At 44.3% G+C, this 16,327-nt stretch overlaps 1 protein-coding gene across 1 annotated transcript; it reads right to left on the bottom strand.

Annotated features, from left to right (window-relative positions):
- Positions 1-223: 223 nt before the first annotated feature.
- prdm1a (PR domain containing 1a, with ZNF domain) lies at positions 224-15,309 on the bottom strand. Its single transcript, XM_070835028.1, has 7 exons — positions 15,122-15,309; positions 11,386-11,715; positions 9,069-9,188; positions 7,390-7,642; positions 2,983-3,998; positions 2,712-2,840; positions 224-2,570 (listed from the first exon to the last, which is right to left on the bottom strand). Exons 1-7 carry the CDS (start codon positions 15,146-15,148, stop codon positions 1,965-1,967), a joined length of 2,481 nt encoding a protein of 826 aa, XP_070691129.1. The 5' UTR covers positions 15,149-15,309; the 3' UTR covers positions 224-1,964.
- Positions 15,310-16,327: the final 1,018 nt, after the last annotated feature.

Genomic DNA, 16,327 nt, shown 5'->3' with positions numbered 1-16,327 from the left:
GCTAACTAGCTCACATTGAGCTGAGTCTCCTATTGTATTTGCTCTACACTACAGCTAAAACAAGCTGGTGATAAATTATATCATATATAAATATAAGTGTTATTTTTCAGCTTGTGCCAGAATGTCTGTGCACTTCCATTTTCATTATCTAAGATGACCATTATATCCAAACTCCAGGTAAAAAAAGACACAGAGCAGCAGGATTTAGATTAGAGCAGTGAACATTTATATCATAATTTACACTTTGACATTTTTGCACATAAATAACTATGTAAACCAGAATGTAAACAGAGACGGTCCTTTTGGGGGATTCTTCTCTGGAGTTAAAACTCTGATCAGAAAAGGAGACGCTTTGGTCGAATATTAGCTAGAAGGAAAGATGATGAAATAGGAGAAAACAGAAAGAGAGACAGAGAGAGAGAAAGAGAGAAAGAGTTCAGGTTGTTGATGCACAACTGCTGCAGAAAATCACAGTTGTTTTAAAAACATTAAGTTGAGTCTTAATGCCATATGACCAGTTTCAGTGATATTGTACACAGGATAAACGGTACAAGCATCAGCACTGAAGTTATAAAATAAGAAGAGGGGCCAATGCGTAAAAGAAGGCCGAGGTGCTTTGGTGTATGCCAGTTCATTAACAAGATGGCGGACGGGTTAGGTTGAAGAAAGGGCCACTGCCTCTCAACCGAAATATTAACAAACAAGAACAACGAAACATCTACAAAACGAGCGACCACAGCTAAAGAGCAAACACTTCATCATATACACACAGTACATCTTCCCTTCTTCAGCATTTTGATTCCTCAAGCCCTTCTTCCCTTGTTTTGATTTTCCTTTATTCTTTTTTCATGTGCATTTGAAATTAAAGCCAAGTGAACTTTGGTTACTAACACAAGTGTGAATCCCTAAAATCTGAGGAGTTCACGTCCCTGCTGGGTGTTGACAGTGTAGTAGAAAAGTAAAACAAAAGGAGGGACGAGGGGGGCCGGCTGACCAGCCCCCCTAATCCATTATGTGCTACATGTTGAGCGGACTGTGCCGCTCCTTTGGACCACGTGAAGAGCTGCACTCCAGTTCAGTTTGGTTTCTTCTTCTTCAAGTAGCAAAACACAAATAAATAGAAAGCTCCCACATCTAGCTGTCCCTTTAAACACATACAAACACGTATACTCAAATAGTCACATGCACACTGAGGTAACTGTTGTGAAAAATATACAAAAAAAATGCCCTTTTTTGTTTCATTTAAATTAAGTAGGCATCAGAAAAGGGCACATTCATACTTGAGGGACACTATCAAGCAGGGTTGAAATAAAGCTCTACTTGCTAAATCAACAAATTTATGTGCCGTGCTTTGGCAAGTTCTTCAACCCCTTTTATCCTGCTATGGTGGTTTCTAACTTTAAATAGATAAAACCCTGAAGAGTGGACACCCCTGGTTCTATAGGACAGAGGCCGCAGGACAGATATAGGCATAGAGAGAGTGACTATCTACAGAGAAATGGCCACAGAGAGAAAAAAAACATCAACAGAAACATAGTCTTTTACAATGATTTCACCCTGTCAGTGTAACCATCCCTTCCACTTATTGCTTTTGAAAACAACAAATAAAAAGTATAATAAATTAAGGAGATTATATAACAACTAATTGATTAAAAGAAACATTTGGAAATAGAGACCAAATAATACAACAACAATCAAGATAATAGCATTATATTAATTACACTAAAGGTAAAACCTGGGTAGATGATTGTCTCTAAGTATAATAAACGCTGAAACTGCTAAGTAGTCATGGGACAGAGTCTCTTGAGCCCTGAGTACGCAAGTCCCTGATAGGTTGAAATTATGATGTCACTCCTGATAACAACCAGGTAGAGAATCATTTATTTACAGCTGTTGCTCCTGGCAACCATGTCTGCCTTGAGTCATGCAGTCTTGACTCTATGTCTCTTGGGTTTGAAGGTCAATTAAGCATGATCCTCTGATTCCTGCTTGATGGTGATGTTGACAGGAAGCGGTAGGATGGGGCTGCTGCGCCGCATCTTGATGACTGAAGTCTCATTCGGTGACTCGTATGGACCATAACCCGCAGACAGAAGGTCGGTGGTGCTGCCCTTGTGGTTGGGATGGAACTGGGAGGACTTAAGGTCGGTTTCCCTCCACAGCATTCCCAAGATCTGCTTCTCCAACATGGCTTCCACTTCCACACCTCCATGCAGCTGCTCCAGCCTCTCGGCATGCTCACTAACGTCGAAGCGCTCAATTTCCTCGTTGGCACGCTGCACCTCCTCAATGAGAGCCTGACTAGAGACAGCTGGGGTGCCAGGCCCAGAGTTAGCTGCCAGGCAGTAGCCCTTTAGGTGAAGCCGCAGACTGCACAAGTGGATGTAGTGGCGCTGACAGTGGGGGCACTTGTGTGGACGCTCACGGGAGTGCAGTCGCTTGTGCAGCTTGAGGTGGACAAATTGGGTGAACTTGGCTGGGCAGAGTTTGCAGTGGTAGGGCTTCTCCCCTGAGTGGAGGCGCAGGTGAGTTTTCAGGTTGCTGGTGCTGCTGAAGCGCTTGTGACAAACCTTGAAGAAAAGAGACAACAAAACAAATGATGCCATCAGCTTGTGGCAACCCACCCAACTACCTGTCACATCTAGTTATGAACTCATCCATCTAGGAAGTTGGCTCATTGAAAGTGCATCATCTTCAACAGTGTTTCTCACCTGGCATTCATGTGGCTTCTCCCCAGTGTGGACCAGGAAATGCTTCTGCAGGTGAGCCAGCTGGGTGAAGCCCTTGTTACAGGTCTGACATTTGAAAGGTCTCTCTCCACTGTGGACACGAAGATGAACCTACATGATGAAGAAGAGGAAACAAAAACATCTGCTTAGGTATGTTCAGAAGTGGTGAAGAAATATTAACTGAATTGTCTGGATAGGAGAACATACATTTGACAGTTGGTTTTCTCTATGTAATGTGCATCTTGAGCCTCACCTTTAGGTTCGACAGCTGTCCGAATGTCTTGCTGCACACATTGCACTCATACTTGATTTTGCCATTCTGCTTCTTCAGTGGGTACGGCAGCGCTTTGTAGCCTGCTGAGCCCACACCGCGCTTCACCTTGGACAGATTGATGGCTTCTTCATCAAGGCAATGCTCACTGGCATTGTCCAAAAGGGCAGAAGTAGGCTTGGTGGGCACCCGCTCGTTGGGAGGTGATGTGCATGCTGTTGGGGAGCCGCTGGGGGGGGCATGGGCGGGTCCGTGTGGGTGAGGGTGCTCGGAGTAAGGATGGCGAGGCCCTGCTTTGTCCTTCAGAGAGGTGGCAGCTGAGAAGGCACTGGTGGGCCCGGGAAGAAAAAAGTCTCTGTGGGCAGAGATAGAGGACGGGTGGATGGGGTCAGGCACCAGGAAGCGCCGCCCTGCTGTCTCGGATGACAGGAGGGGCATATGAGGGGGGAGGAGGCTGCTGTAGAGGGGGTACATCCTGGGCAAGATTCCTCCTATAGTGGGGACACCACCGCCGGGCAGAGGATAGTGATGGGGCAGGAGGTAGCGTGAGTAGGGGCCTCCTGGAGGGTAGAAAGATGAGGAGAGGGGGGCAGATGGTGGGGAGTAACTGGTGAAGGAACCCAGTCCAGTCGGGTAGAAAGAAGCTGGGGATGGCACCGAACCTGACGGGCTTCCCTGGGGGCTGCTGTCTGGGCTGCTCCTTGCTGATGGGCTGGGTGTGGCTGACGATTGGTTGCCGGGGGAACGAGTTGCGGGGTAAACAAGCTGGCCTGCTTTGTGGCTAAGGAAGTCTTCAGGGATGTGAGGGTGAGGCCTGAGAGCTGGGTAGAGGGCACGGGGATACAGGGGGTGCTCTGGGCTGTCAGCACAGTGCAGACGGGTGGGAAGTGGCCGGCTGGGCTCCCTTTTTGTGGATGAGGGGGTGGTTTTGGTGCCACACAAAATGGAGAGGACACTGTGTTCTCTCTTGGGCGGGGTGGGGGTCAGGAGAGACTGCTCTGAGGAGACACAGAGAGAGAAAAGTGATCAGTATTTGTATTTAACAGCAAATACTCTACCTATAGAGATAAACCTGTGTGAGTAAGAATATTCTCCTCAGCAGAGGTGTGTGTGTTCGTGTGTGCATGTGTCAGTATGAGGGAGTGTGTGTGTGTCACAGGGTTAAGGAAAACCATAAGTAACTCAAGTGGCCAGTTAAGGTGACAGATTTGACGAATGAGCAGTGGGGGGGGTGGGGGTGGGGGGGCAGGAAGTGAGGCGTGACAGCTGCCTTTGGGCATTGTGTGTTTATATTTGTGTGTGTGTGCGCTGATACAATCAAGATAAAAACAAAATGGTGGCAGACAGAAAGGGCCGATGGAAGGTTTCCCTCTAAGACATACTCCCAAAAAGCTTGGCCTCCATCTGCCCCCCCCCCCCACACACTGACTATGTGTCATGTGACAAGCTGCACACACAGAGGTGCCCGTGGACAACAGCCTCTGTGTGTGCAGCTTGTTGACTCTTCCACTCTTGGAGAACACTTTTGATCAGACCCCTGCTCTGATGATTTCCCCAACCATTCCGCTATTGTTTCCGGGTCAAAGGTGAGATTAAAGAGCTTCCTCCTCAGTCACTCACACCTACTGTCTCCTCTGCATGATGAAAGAGTGGATTAGGAGAAAAGCTCACACACACACTCTCTAAAAGCTCTGGGCAGTCAACTAGCCGCACATCTCGGCTGTTAAATGGCAGCAGACTGGCCCTTAAAATGCCGCCGTCTATTATCTATAAGCTCATTTACTGCCAAGTCAACTTTTTACTATGAGGTCGCCCAGAGGGGAGTGTGTGTGTGTGTGTGTGTGTGTGTGTGTGTGTGTGTGTGTGTGTAAGAGATGGAGTTTGTCAAAGTTAATCCTGACTGCCAGCACTGATGAAATTTGTTTGACTCTCCCTGATTCACCCCTTCACTCACACATACACACACACACACAGTCTGTGACCCTTGCATCAGTAGTATAGCGGCAGTGTGTAAACATTGAGGTTATCAGTTAGCCTTCTTCCTCCTCCTCTTCCTCCCTCTTTCCCCTTTTCCTGAAACCAAACAGGGCTGCCATATTGGAGATATCAATCTGTCAACACGGCCCTTCTGCCAGGAAGTTCAAGTAGTCAACAGAGGGGGGAGGGAGGTGCAACTCTACCTTTAGCAATCCCTCCTCCACCCTCTTTCTGGTCTTTTCAGGTGGCAAATATATCAGAGCAAATGGCCGACACACTCTCTCTCTCTCTCACACACACACACACACACACACACACACACACACACACACACACACAGTATATCTGAGATGAAAAGCGTGGGTGTAAAAGTGGTGGTCACTCTTGTAACTGCGTGTGTGTGTGAGAAGAGAGAATGTGTGTGTCGGTAGAGCAGAGTGTCTTTGAACACACACACACACACACACACACGGCTGACAGGTGCTTTCAAGTTAAAGAATGCTAAAACAACAGCGACACATAAAGAGTGAGAAAGGAAGAAAGAGGAGAAAGTGAGGGAGTGAGACTGTGGTATGCTCAGTCATTTTTCTCACACACACACAGATGTTAACACACATGTCTGGTTTTACTATGACTGCACTGGAAAGAGTGAAAACTGGAGAGAAAACCGAGATACGGACCATGTTGCTGATGGGTTTGGACCAGTAATTTTGGTGCCGTTGTTACTGCCGTTGGCAAGACCAGAACACAGCAGTGAGAAAGATCTTTCCAAGTTTGATCAGAATCTAATGGGCGATTAACGCTCCCGAGCTCACTCCTCTGACATCAGCTAAAACAAAACGGCAGCATTCAGATCAAATCAGAGTTAGACTTTGAAGACTACCAAGTTAACCAGAGCAGCTTCCTCTTCTTTAACCGTTCGTCCTTGCAACTGGGTTTCAGTTTAACATTACTTTAGTCGGGCAGATTGTGGTTTTCTTGGTTTTACTCAGCCGATGAGATTATTTTGGACTTCCTTTGTAGAGCTCCACCATCAGTTAAACACTGTGCTCACTTTAGGAATGTATGCTCATCAGACTGGAAAAATGTCTAGAAACTCTGTAGCTTAAAGACAAGAACACAGCCAAGGTCAGTATTTCTGCTGTGGGTAAACATCAGTATTGGAGGCACTGGCAGGTGAACGGAGGCCTGTGGGGCTAAATGACACAGGAAGCTAATTAAAGACAACACATATACTGTATACACACACACACAGACTTTGGAAAGGGGGGGGGGGGGGGGGGGGGGTGTCAGGCAAAAGAGGCTAAGGATACCTCCTGCCTGTTTCCCCCAGGTCATGCGCATTTTTCCCTAGGCCGTGGAGTCGCCCAGGCTGGGTCTGCTGGTTCCTCTACCACCTTAACACTGCTATTAGCCTGCCGTCACACCTGGAAACCCCTGAGCTCCCACTCGCTCTCTTTGTTTTCCTCTTAGCCCGTCCTCTCTTTGATCAGCTCAACTAGAGTGGATAAGTGCAGTTAGTCTGCTGTGTCATGAAAGTGTGTGTAGGGTGAATTTTAGTGCTCTTGTGTCTTGTTTACATTTGTGTCTCATGTACAGCTGTTTAGGAGTCACGAGAACATTCAACATTCAGAATGTTATCAAAAGGGCAACGAAAGAATTGTAAAACAAAAATAATGAGTGCATTTAATATCTTATAGAGATCACTGTACTTTCTCTGTTTATCTGTGAAGGCGGAGAAATCAGACGCTTATTTTTCTCATTAAAAGGTCACTGAAGACACAGTCATGCAAACACACTGTCTCTGCTCCTTTTATCGAGGTTGAGCAAGGTTGAGTGTGTGTGTGTGTGTGTGTGTGTGTGTGTGTGTGTGTGTGTGAGTGTGAGCTTTCATGTTAAAAGCTGGTCTTTAAGTGTGTAAGACTGTGGCATTAGGGGCCATATCCCCCTGTCTGTGTAATTACATTGTCACTGGCACACACACACACACACACACACACACACACACACACACACACACACAAATACAACGATGGCACTGACAGAGATGAAAGGTTGCTGGTCTTGTACTCGTGTGTGTGTGTGTGTGTGTGTGTGTGTGTGTGTGTGAGATAATGACAGGCTAACGTTCAGAGAGGAAGGAGACACCACTACATTCAAAAACACTGTTAGGCTTTAAGAGTGGCGACAGGACACACTGAGGACACACACACATTCACACACACTTACACTGCCTATTGATTTCATGTGTTTTATGATAGCAGCTTAGAGCACAAGACATTTATTAAAAACAGCCTTAGTTAGTAATAAAAGTCTGCTAATTTTACTGTGTTGCATGTGGAAAAAGATATTGACTGCCGATGCCAAATAACTAATAATAGTAATAATAATAATAACTTTTTCAGAACTTACTGAGTTTCTGCATCATCAGCTCTCCGGATGGTGGGTAGTGGAGGCGTCGGGCAAAGTCGTGGCAGTACCAGACAAGTAGCTCAGCGCCGGCCGGGACGGGCTTTACGGTGTAGAAGTAAATCTCCATGCCATTCTGACATGCTGCTAGGTTCTGCTCTGCTGCAGAGTGGGCTGGGTTCACGTACCGCATCCAGTTAGAGCGAGTCTCATCCAGGCCATCGACAAAGTGATGGAACTCCCTATCAACGTAGATCTGGAACGAGGGAAATAAGAGAGTAGGAAGAAATATTAGAAAGCATTTAGACAAATAATTACAATACTTTATTTTGTTAAATTATTAGAGTGAATTGTAGGTAATTTAACAAAAAGATCTTTTTGTTTTTAGTCTCAATTCTCTTTTCCTTTTTTCTATATGAACAGATGGGATATATGCTTTAACAAAACTAAAAAAGAGAATTCAGTTGGAATAAAAGCAAAAAAGTAATTTTTGCTATGTTCAATTCCTGTGAATAACTTAGCTGACCAACTGATTTACAATCCAAGTGAATAATCAACTATAACCACAACTAAATAAAGGAGAAAGCAAATATAAGAATGTAAATTACTAAGTATATAACAAAGTTAAAGAGTAAATAAGCAGCAAAAGTCACTAAATCAATGTGTGAAAAAAGAATTATTTATGGGCAGAAAATGACAAAGACACTAAATATAAGTAAGAAACCAATTAAAAATGAACTAACGAGTAAAAATAAGAGTTTAACTGCCTAAACAGTCACAGCAAAGACCATCTAAGTCCTTCTGCTAACCCTCTCGCTGTCCCCCAGATTTTCATTCCTCACCCTGTCTCTCTCTTCACCTTTGTCTCCTTTAGGTGGATGAACAGAATATTGAAGAGGAGAAGATCCTCTTTTATATTTAAAAGGGAAAGGAAGGACCACGTCATTTCCAACCTCTCCTCCCCCTCTCTCTCTTTCTCTCTGTTTCTCTCTCGCTCAATCTCTCTCTTTCTCTCTGTTTCTCTCTCGCTCAATCTCTCTCTTTCTCTCTGTTTCTCTCTCGCTCAATCTCTCTCTTTCTCTCTGTTTCTCTCTCGCTCAATCTCTCTCTTTCTCTCTCTTTCTCTCTGTTTCTCTCTCGCTCAATCTCTCTCTTTCTCTCTCTTTCTCTCTGTTTCTCTCTCGCTCAATCTCTCTCTACCTCTCTAGTTTCTCTCGGCTCAGTGTGTGTGTGTGTGTGTGTGTGTGTGAGAAAGTGAGATATGAGCATGAATGGAACACCTTCTGAGTGTCTGCTTGTGGTTTGGAGCACAGTGAGTCTTTCTTTTCATGCACACACACACACACACACACACACACACACACACACACACACACACACACACACACACACAGACACACACACACAGTGTAGGTGTTGGTCAGGTAGGTGGTTTCTGAGTGTGCACCCTCACAGTTACTGGTAGTCATGGAATGGCGTGTATTCTGCTGACTGGTGTGTGTGAGTGTGTGTGGACTTACAGGAACTACAGTTTGACATATTATTTAAGTGAAGGTGACATCACATCCCCTTCTCTCTTTCTCTCACACTCACACACACACAGAAAAACAGCCAGCCCAGCTTCCTGTTCCACTGAGTTTAGACGTGTGTGACGTTACAGGAAGGGTGTGTGTCTAACTCACCCTCCAGAAGTACTTGCGGTTGGCGTCTTTGGGGACGCTATCGGCCGTGTAGATCTCACCCACCAGGGGACCAAAGCGAGTTCCTTTAGGGATGTACTCCCTGCTGCACACGCCGATCACCTGCACAGAGACGAACACACACACACACACACTGACAGGTAAGACAACAGATCGAGAGTGTGCGTGATGTTGTGTGTGTATTAAAAGATGCTTACACATAGATGTTTGACATTTAAGACTTAAATATCTTTAGAGATAACACACACATGTTTTTGACCACGTGGCTTGCTGTAGATGAGGAGCGAGTGTGTTTTCACGCTGTTGTGCACATCTATCAGCGATATATGTCATTAAGTCTAATTAAGTCTTACTGTATATATAAATACAGACGCACAGACACACACTATCAAGCAGCTGTCAACACAGGTGATGATTAATGAACCGACTTCACGCCTCAGTTCATTTGGAGTGTGTGTGTGCGTGTGGCTGAAGAAAAACTGCAGAATCTCTTCTTTCACATCTCTTTCTCTCGTCACACCTCCACTGTTCGCCACATCAAACCCATACTGTTGCCACTTCAGACACTTCGGGGGGAAACGTACAGATACTTAAAAGAAAAAAAAGGATCTCCTTTTTTTTTTCTCTTGTCTGATTCAATCAAAAGAACAAAAAAAAAATGGGAGGAGGAGGAGGAGGAGGAGGATGAGGAAGGAGAGAAAAGAGAGGGATTATGTGGCGACGTGAGGCTCCAGCAGTGGATAGCAGAGGAACACACACACGTTTTCTTCATGCATAACCCACACAGGCATCTTTCCCAAACCCCCGGTGACGTGGGAAATCCCCCCTTCACCTCTTCATTCTTTAAGACCAGACAGGAGCGTGTGTGTGTAACCAGCTCTTTGACTTATTAACAGACTTTTAGAATGCTCTCTCTCTGTCTTTAAACCAAAACTCAATATTCTTTGATCATAGCGACAAACTCCCATCCACAGCTTTTCCCTTCTTTCTTCCTCGGCCCAGACAAATATTAGCTGATAGCATATCAGCTCATAAACAAAAAACACTTCTCTCCCTGGTTCTTTCCTCAGTTTCCTCTTGATAAGCCCCTGATGAGAAAATCCATGTGATCGCACTGCTTTTAAGTTTACAGAACAAACTCACAAAGTGTCACAATTGCAAAAGTCACGACTTTTAACCTTCAAGTCAAAGTGCCCTGAAATACACAGCACACAACAGCGGAGGTTTCCTTTTACTATGACCTTTTTTCCTAAAGACACAAATGTGCGATGAGGTTTTCTGTGCTCTTGATTATTAACTTGATGGTCTTGTTCTTATTTAACAACTGAAACAGATTTTTCACCTCTCAGAAGCTAAACACCTCCTGTTTTTTCACTTTTTTCATTACTACAGAGAATTTTTGCTCTGTGGAATACCTCACTATTATCTATCCTCAATTTTAACCTTTGACGCTTTGACATTTTGACTTTCTCACCTCCAGCTCGATCAATGACTAAAGCTTTAACTGTTCAGGTTAGTCAAAATGTCACAAGGTTTCTATTTGGTTAGTTGAGAAAGAGGAAATGTATCATGCCCGACAGCTGACCAAAATATAGAAAACTGCAGGATTGATACAATTTATTATCGCCTGTGAGTCAACTATGATTTTGCCTGTTTCTTGCTTTCAAACGTTGGGAATCAAATAAAACTCAACACTCATCTCACGACTTTATCAGATGTCACTAAGCTTTATGCAAATCAGCAGACAGAGGCAGTTTGATGCGTGGTGTCTGTTCAGACGCTCGGTGGAGGCCCCTGTCAGCACAGACAGGTACTGCAGCTGGTTTAATGACTAGGATGACATTAAGTCTATGAGATTTCACACACACACACACGCACACCCACACACACACACTTGGGATACAGCAAGAACAAAACTTTCTCAGATGATGCATCAGTTTTCATGGATGGAAAGCTGATGAGGTCGCAGTGTAACCACACATCCACAGTTGTGTGTGTGTGTGTGTGTGTGTGTGTCTGTGTGAGCGTAAATTCAACTTCAAGCATTTCACACACCCACTCACACACACAGATTCTTCTCTGTAATGTGCATGTGAAGTTTTACGACCAGAGACGACCCCTTTCCCATTACATGACCCACATCTGACTCACATGTGTGTGTGTGTGTGTGTGTGCGTACATTTGGCTTTCCCTGTCTGAGTGTGCGCAAAAAATTGAGACAAGAGAGAAAGTTTGCATGTCTGCCAATGTGTGTGTGTGTGTGTGTGTGTGTGTGTGTGTGTGTGCATTTGAGTCTGACCTCCTTGCTGTCAGCAGGGTGTTTGAAGACCAGGTTCCGGGGCAGTGATGCCTCAGCTCTGGTTGTCGTTGTCATCACGACATCACTGTCTGGCCCCACCTCCCACGCCGTGTCTTTGACGATGTACGTGCACTTATCCTCGAACTCTGCCTCCGTCCATCGGGTCAGGTCTGCCTCCTCCATCTCCATGTCGATGTCTGTGTCTACCATTGTCTTGGCTCCATCGGAGCTGGTGGCGGTGGAGGCCATCTTGGCTTCGTGGTGTGTGTCGTCCTGCTCCATGGTGTGCGCCCCCTCACTGGTCAACATGGCCGAGCTATGAGAGGTCGCCTGGTTGGAATAGAAAGAGAGAGAACAAGAGATAATTTTATTTTTCATTTATTCATTTCACCAATGACAATGGTCAAATTTAGAAAGAAAGATTTAATGGAAAGAATGAAAGAAAGAATTAAGAAATAAAGATGGGAGGGAGGACGTCAAGAGAGGTGAGGGAAGAAGGGAAATAAAAAGAAGACAAGAAAGAAAGAAAGAAGACAAAGATGTGGTAGACTACATGGAGAAAATAATAACAGAAGAAAAAGAGATAAAAAGAAGAAAGGAAAAAAAGATTAGGACAAAAGTAAAACAAGGATGAAGGGATGAAGGGGGAGAGAAAGAAGAGAGGAAGAGCTGTGATTATGATGTGGGGTGACTCAGTAAGGAGGGGGGGTCTGACTAATGCTGCTCACACACACACACACACACACACACACACACCCACACACACATTAGAGACAGACAGGAAACAGTTTGTCTTGTCTACTATTTACAGAAAACTTCAACTGAAACAATTAGCAAATAAATAAAAGGCACATTCATTTAGTAAATAACACGTCATGGTTCTGTTATAATATCTGGTATTATTTACAAGAACATGTCCAAACCCAGAAGCTTTCACTCTAAAGGTCTGATTTTGTTTCACTTCAACAGGTTTAATAAGGAATATTAATTGTTTAAGTTTCCACAGTTAATTTCACTGATTTCTTTTTCACTGATCTTTTTCTTTTTTCTGTCTATAGAAACTATAAACAGAGGCTGAGGTAGGAGGCATCGATCAGAGGAGGAATTAGGAGGAACTGATAGGAAGTCAACACGTGGCTCATGTAAAATGATGGAATAAAATGATGCTCCTGTCTTAGTTCTGTAGATCCTTCATTTTACTGATGCATTTTATGTATCCCACACATTTCTACCTACAGGCCTTTATTCTTGATAAAATAAATCCAATCCGACTCATCAGCTGATACAAACACTGAAGTGTGAATTAATTCCATTCCATTTTCTGTAAATCAACAATTATGACAGAGGAGAAAAAAATAGATTCATTTATCAGCAGGTTTTTAGACTTCGTGTGTCTCCTCTCCCCCCCCCCTCTCTGAAGCCAAAGAACGTTTCAGATTTTCTTTGCAGTCTTTTTATCCCGTTCTCTGTTTTTCCTCATCTTATAGTTTACAGATGGTGAGACTAAATGTAAGAGAAAGTTTGGGTTAGCTCAAGATTGTGTAGGATTATGAACCTAAAATCTCCTCTGAACCCTCCCAGTGCCCCCCCCCCCCCCCCGGGTCTCTTCCTGGGGTTGAGATAGAGGAAGGAAACGCTGTCTGTGTCTGAATGAAGCTAAAATTGGAAGCAGAGTGGCACTGCAGCGGAACCGGCAAATCATCCCAGCGAGTGTGTGCATGTGTGTGTGTTGGGAATGGACGGGGGGGTGGGGGGGGGGCAATGAGGAAGGGAGCGCCAAAACTTTTCCATTTGGGGGGCCACAGCAGCACAAACAAAACTTCAAACACGATCCCACCCAAGTCTCTCTCTCTCACACGCAGATATCCACTCAGAGACAAACACGCTGCTCGTCCCACACAGACAGACAAGTGGGAAGCAGCACATCTTCAGTGACCACACTCTGCTCGGAGAATTCTTCTGCAGCCGCAAGAAAGAAAATTATTTCACATCCAACTGGCTCCAGTCACAGTTAACGACTTCTCCTCCAAACAACAGAAACAACTGACACAAAGACATGAACCCAAATCACCTCTGGATCCTGAAGAGAAGAGAAGTTCAAAAACAGAATCTTCCCTTCCAGGAAACACGTTCTGGCAAAATACAGAATTTAAGAAGTTGAGAGCCTCGTCAGCTCTTCATATTATTTAATCATATATACAGTTATTTAGATGTTTTTTTTAAAGCCCTTGCACATCACACAACTGACTCTCTTGTTCTAAACTTGCAAGAAAATGCTCTTAGAATGAGTGAAATGCTCCCAAAACCTGAGAACCTGAATTAGTAAAAAAAAAAAGAATTAATCTTCTCTTCTTCAAACACAGTCTGCTTTCATACTTAAACTAATAATGAAATAAAATTTAAATTACATCCAAATCCCACGAAACCCCAAAATCCATTATTTGACTTGTAAAATGACTTTTCCAGCAAGAAAACTGCATTTCTCCCCGAGAGGCTGCACCTTCTCCCACAGAACAACTGTTCTGCTCCATTCGCCATTTAAATGACACATATTAATACTGATCAAATATGGAAATGTCTCAATATTTCGGGTCTCAACAGAACTCCGAGTCCTCTTTGCATAACAGCTGCAACATTGAAAACTAATAGTGAAACCAAAAACCAAGACACAATTCACCTCTCACATATTCAGACCAACTGAAAACACTAAAGCTGAGTCTGCACTCAGTCAGAGGATATTTCAACTTAAAGTGCAATTTAAGAAAACAAGTCAAGATGAAACTCTGAGCTGTTTAACCACTCATCAGGGACACACAGAAACAAGACATCGCTCATTCAAATCCAGGTGGAGAAATTCTGAGTGATGTGAGGGCAGACAGACAACCGAAGCTCAAGAGTCCAGCTGACTTCTTACACGCCATTTGTTAACTTTAAGTTTGCAACTAAATCTCAAACTGAAGTGCGGAGGAAAACATCTTTACACTGACGGAGAGGAAAACACCTTTACACTGATCTTTACACTGACGGAGAGGAAAACATCTTTACACTGACGGAGAGGAAAACATCTTTACACTGACCCAGAGGAAAACATCTTTACACTGACCCAGAGGAAAACATCTTTACACTGACCCAGAGGAAAACATCTTTACACTGACCCAGAGGAAAACATCTTTACACTGATCTTTACACTGACCCAGAGGAAAACATCTTTACACTGACCCAGAGGAAAACATCTTTACACTGATCTTTACACTGACCCAGAGGAAAACATCTTTACACTGATCTTTACACTGACGGAGAGGAAAACATCTTTACACTGATCTTTACACTGACCCAGAGGAAAACATCTTTACACTGACCCAGAGGAAAACATCTTTACACTGACCTCCAAGCAGCAATTAAACAATCTAAACTAAAGCCAAAAGAGCAGAAAGAAACCAGCAGCACCTGGTCAGCACTTTTAAAATAATGAAAAAAATCAGGAATAAAAACCTATTTGAATTTAAAAGCATCCAAAACGGCAAAAGTCTAAATGAAAACACTTGGATTGGAGAGGCCCAAGCTGTATTCACTTTTGAGTTTTATTCTGCGATTGTTTGCTTCTATAATTCACAAACTTGATCTCAGTCTCCAAGTGTGAGAAGACAAAGACAAAACGAGCTGAAATCTTTCTTGAGTTAATTTTTTTTTTCTTTTTCTGTGTTGAAAAATGCAAACAGAGCTGCTCCACACTCACCGTGTAACTTTGATCCCATCCACACATAGGGACGACCGGGCTGATCCTCTGTATGTGTGTGTGTGTGTGTGAGGATAGAGTGTGTGTGCGGGACAGGTGCAGTTCTCCCCCTCCGTCCGTCCCGCTCCAAGCGCTGATACTCCACACTGAGGTGAGCCTGTGTGTGTGTGTGTGTGTGTGTGTGTGGGTGCGTGAGACCCACTCGGTGTCCTGTGTTCAAATACCAGCCAAGAGAACTGCTTCAGGACTAAGTTGGAAGGACACGCCTCTCGATGCAAACCACGCCCCCAAGAGTTATTAGTCCTCCTCCGGGCCCCGCCCCTTCCTCACACACATACGCGCACTGAGGCGCTTTCACCTGAGGCCATGCGCAACACACACACACACACACACACACACACACACACACACACACACACACACACACACACACAAACAGACACACACACATAGAAAACACAACTATGTCTGCATGAAAATAAAGTTTTCTTTCAATGATTGTGTGTGTGTGTGTGTGTGTGTGTGTGTGTGTGTGTGTGTGTGTTGGGGGGGGGTGGGAATGTCTGTTAGCAACTTCAAAAGAGTAAACAACATTTGTGTGCGTGTGTGTGTGTGTGTGCGCGCGTGCTGGGGGGAGCATTGAGTCACTGTCACAGGATGTCCCTCTCTTCCACAGGAAAACACAGACATGCACACACACACACACACACACACACACACACACACACACACACACACACACTTTCTCTCTCTCCCTCTAGGGGGCAGGACTGGTCTGCCCGTGCTGCTTTTGCTGAGGAACTTAAAAGTACTCTCTCTCTCTCTCTCCTCTCATTCTCTATCATCTTTTAACTTGCTCTCTCTCTCCTCTCTCTCTCTCTCCCTGTCTCTCTCTTTCTCCCTCTATTTCTGTTGACTTTCTCAAAATAACTATATTTCATTAATCTCAGTTGGCTTCAGTCGCCAAAGCTTGTGGACGATGAAGGATGACCAGTAAGGAAAGTAACCACACTTTTCTTAATCTGCTAAGACAATTAGAGGAAAAATCACCTTTGCACTCTGTACTGTGATGTTTGGGAGAGAGAGTCCATCTAATGCTCATAAGACAACAAAAACATCCTTTCTATCTACATTTTCCACACAGTATTCCTTGTCCCTGACATGGTAAGTGGTCTGTATTTGTATAGCACCTCTCTAGGCACTACT

The sequence above is a fragment of the Pempheris klunzingeri genome, chromosome 8, assembly GCF_042242105.1.
Source record: "Pempheris klunzingeri isolate RE-2024b chromosome 8, fPemKlu1.hap1, whole genome shotgun sequence".
Classification (NCBI taxonomy): Eukaryota; Metazoa; Chordata; class Actinopteri; order Acropomatiformes; family Pempheridae; genus Pempheris; species Pempheris klunzingeri.
Note: the sequence above shows the minus strand (reverse complement) of the source record. Positions and strands in the feature narration are given on the sequence as shown.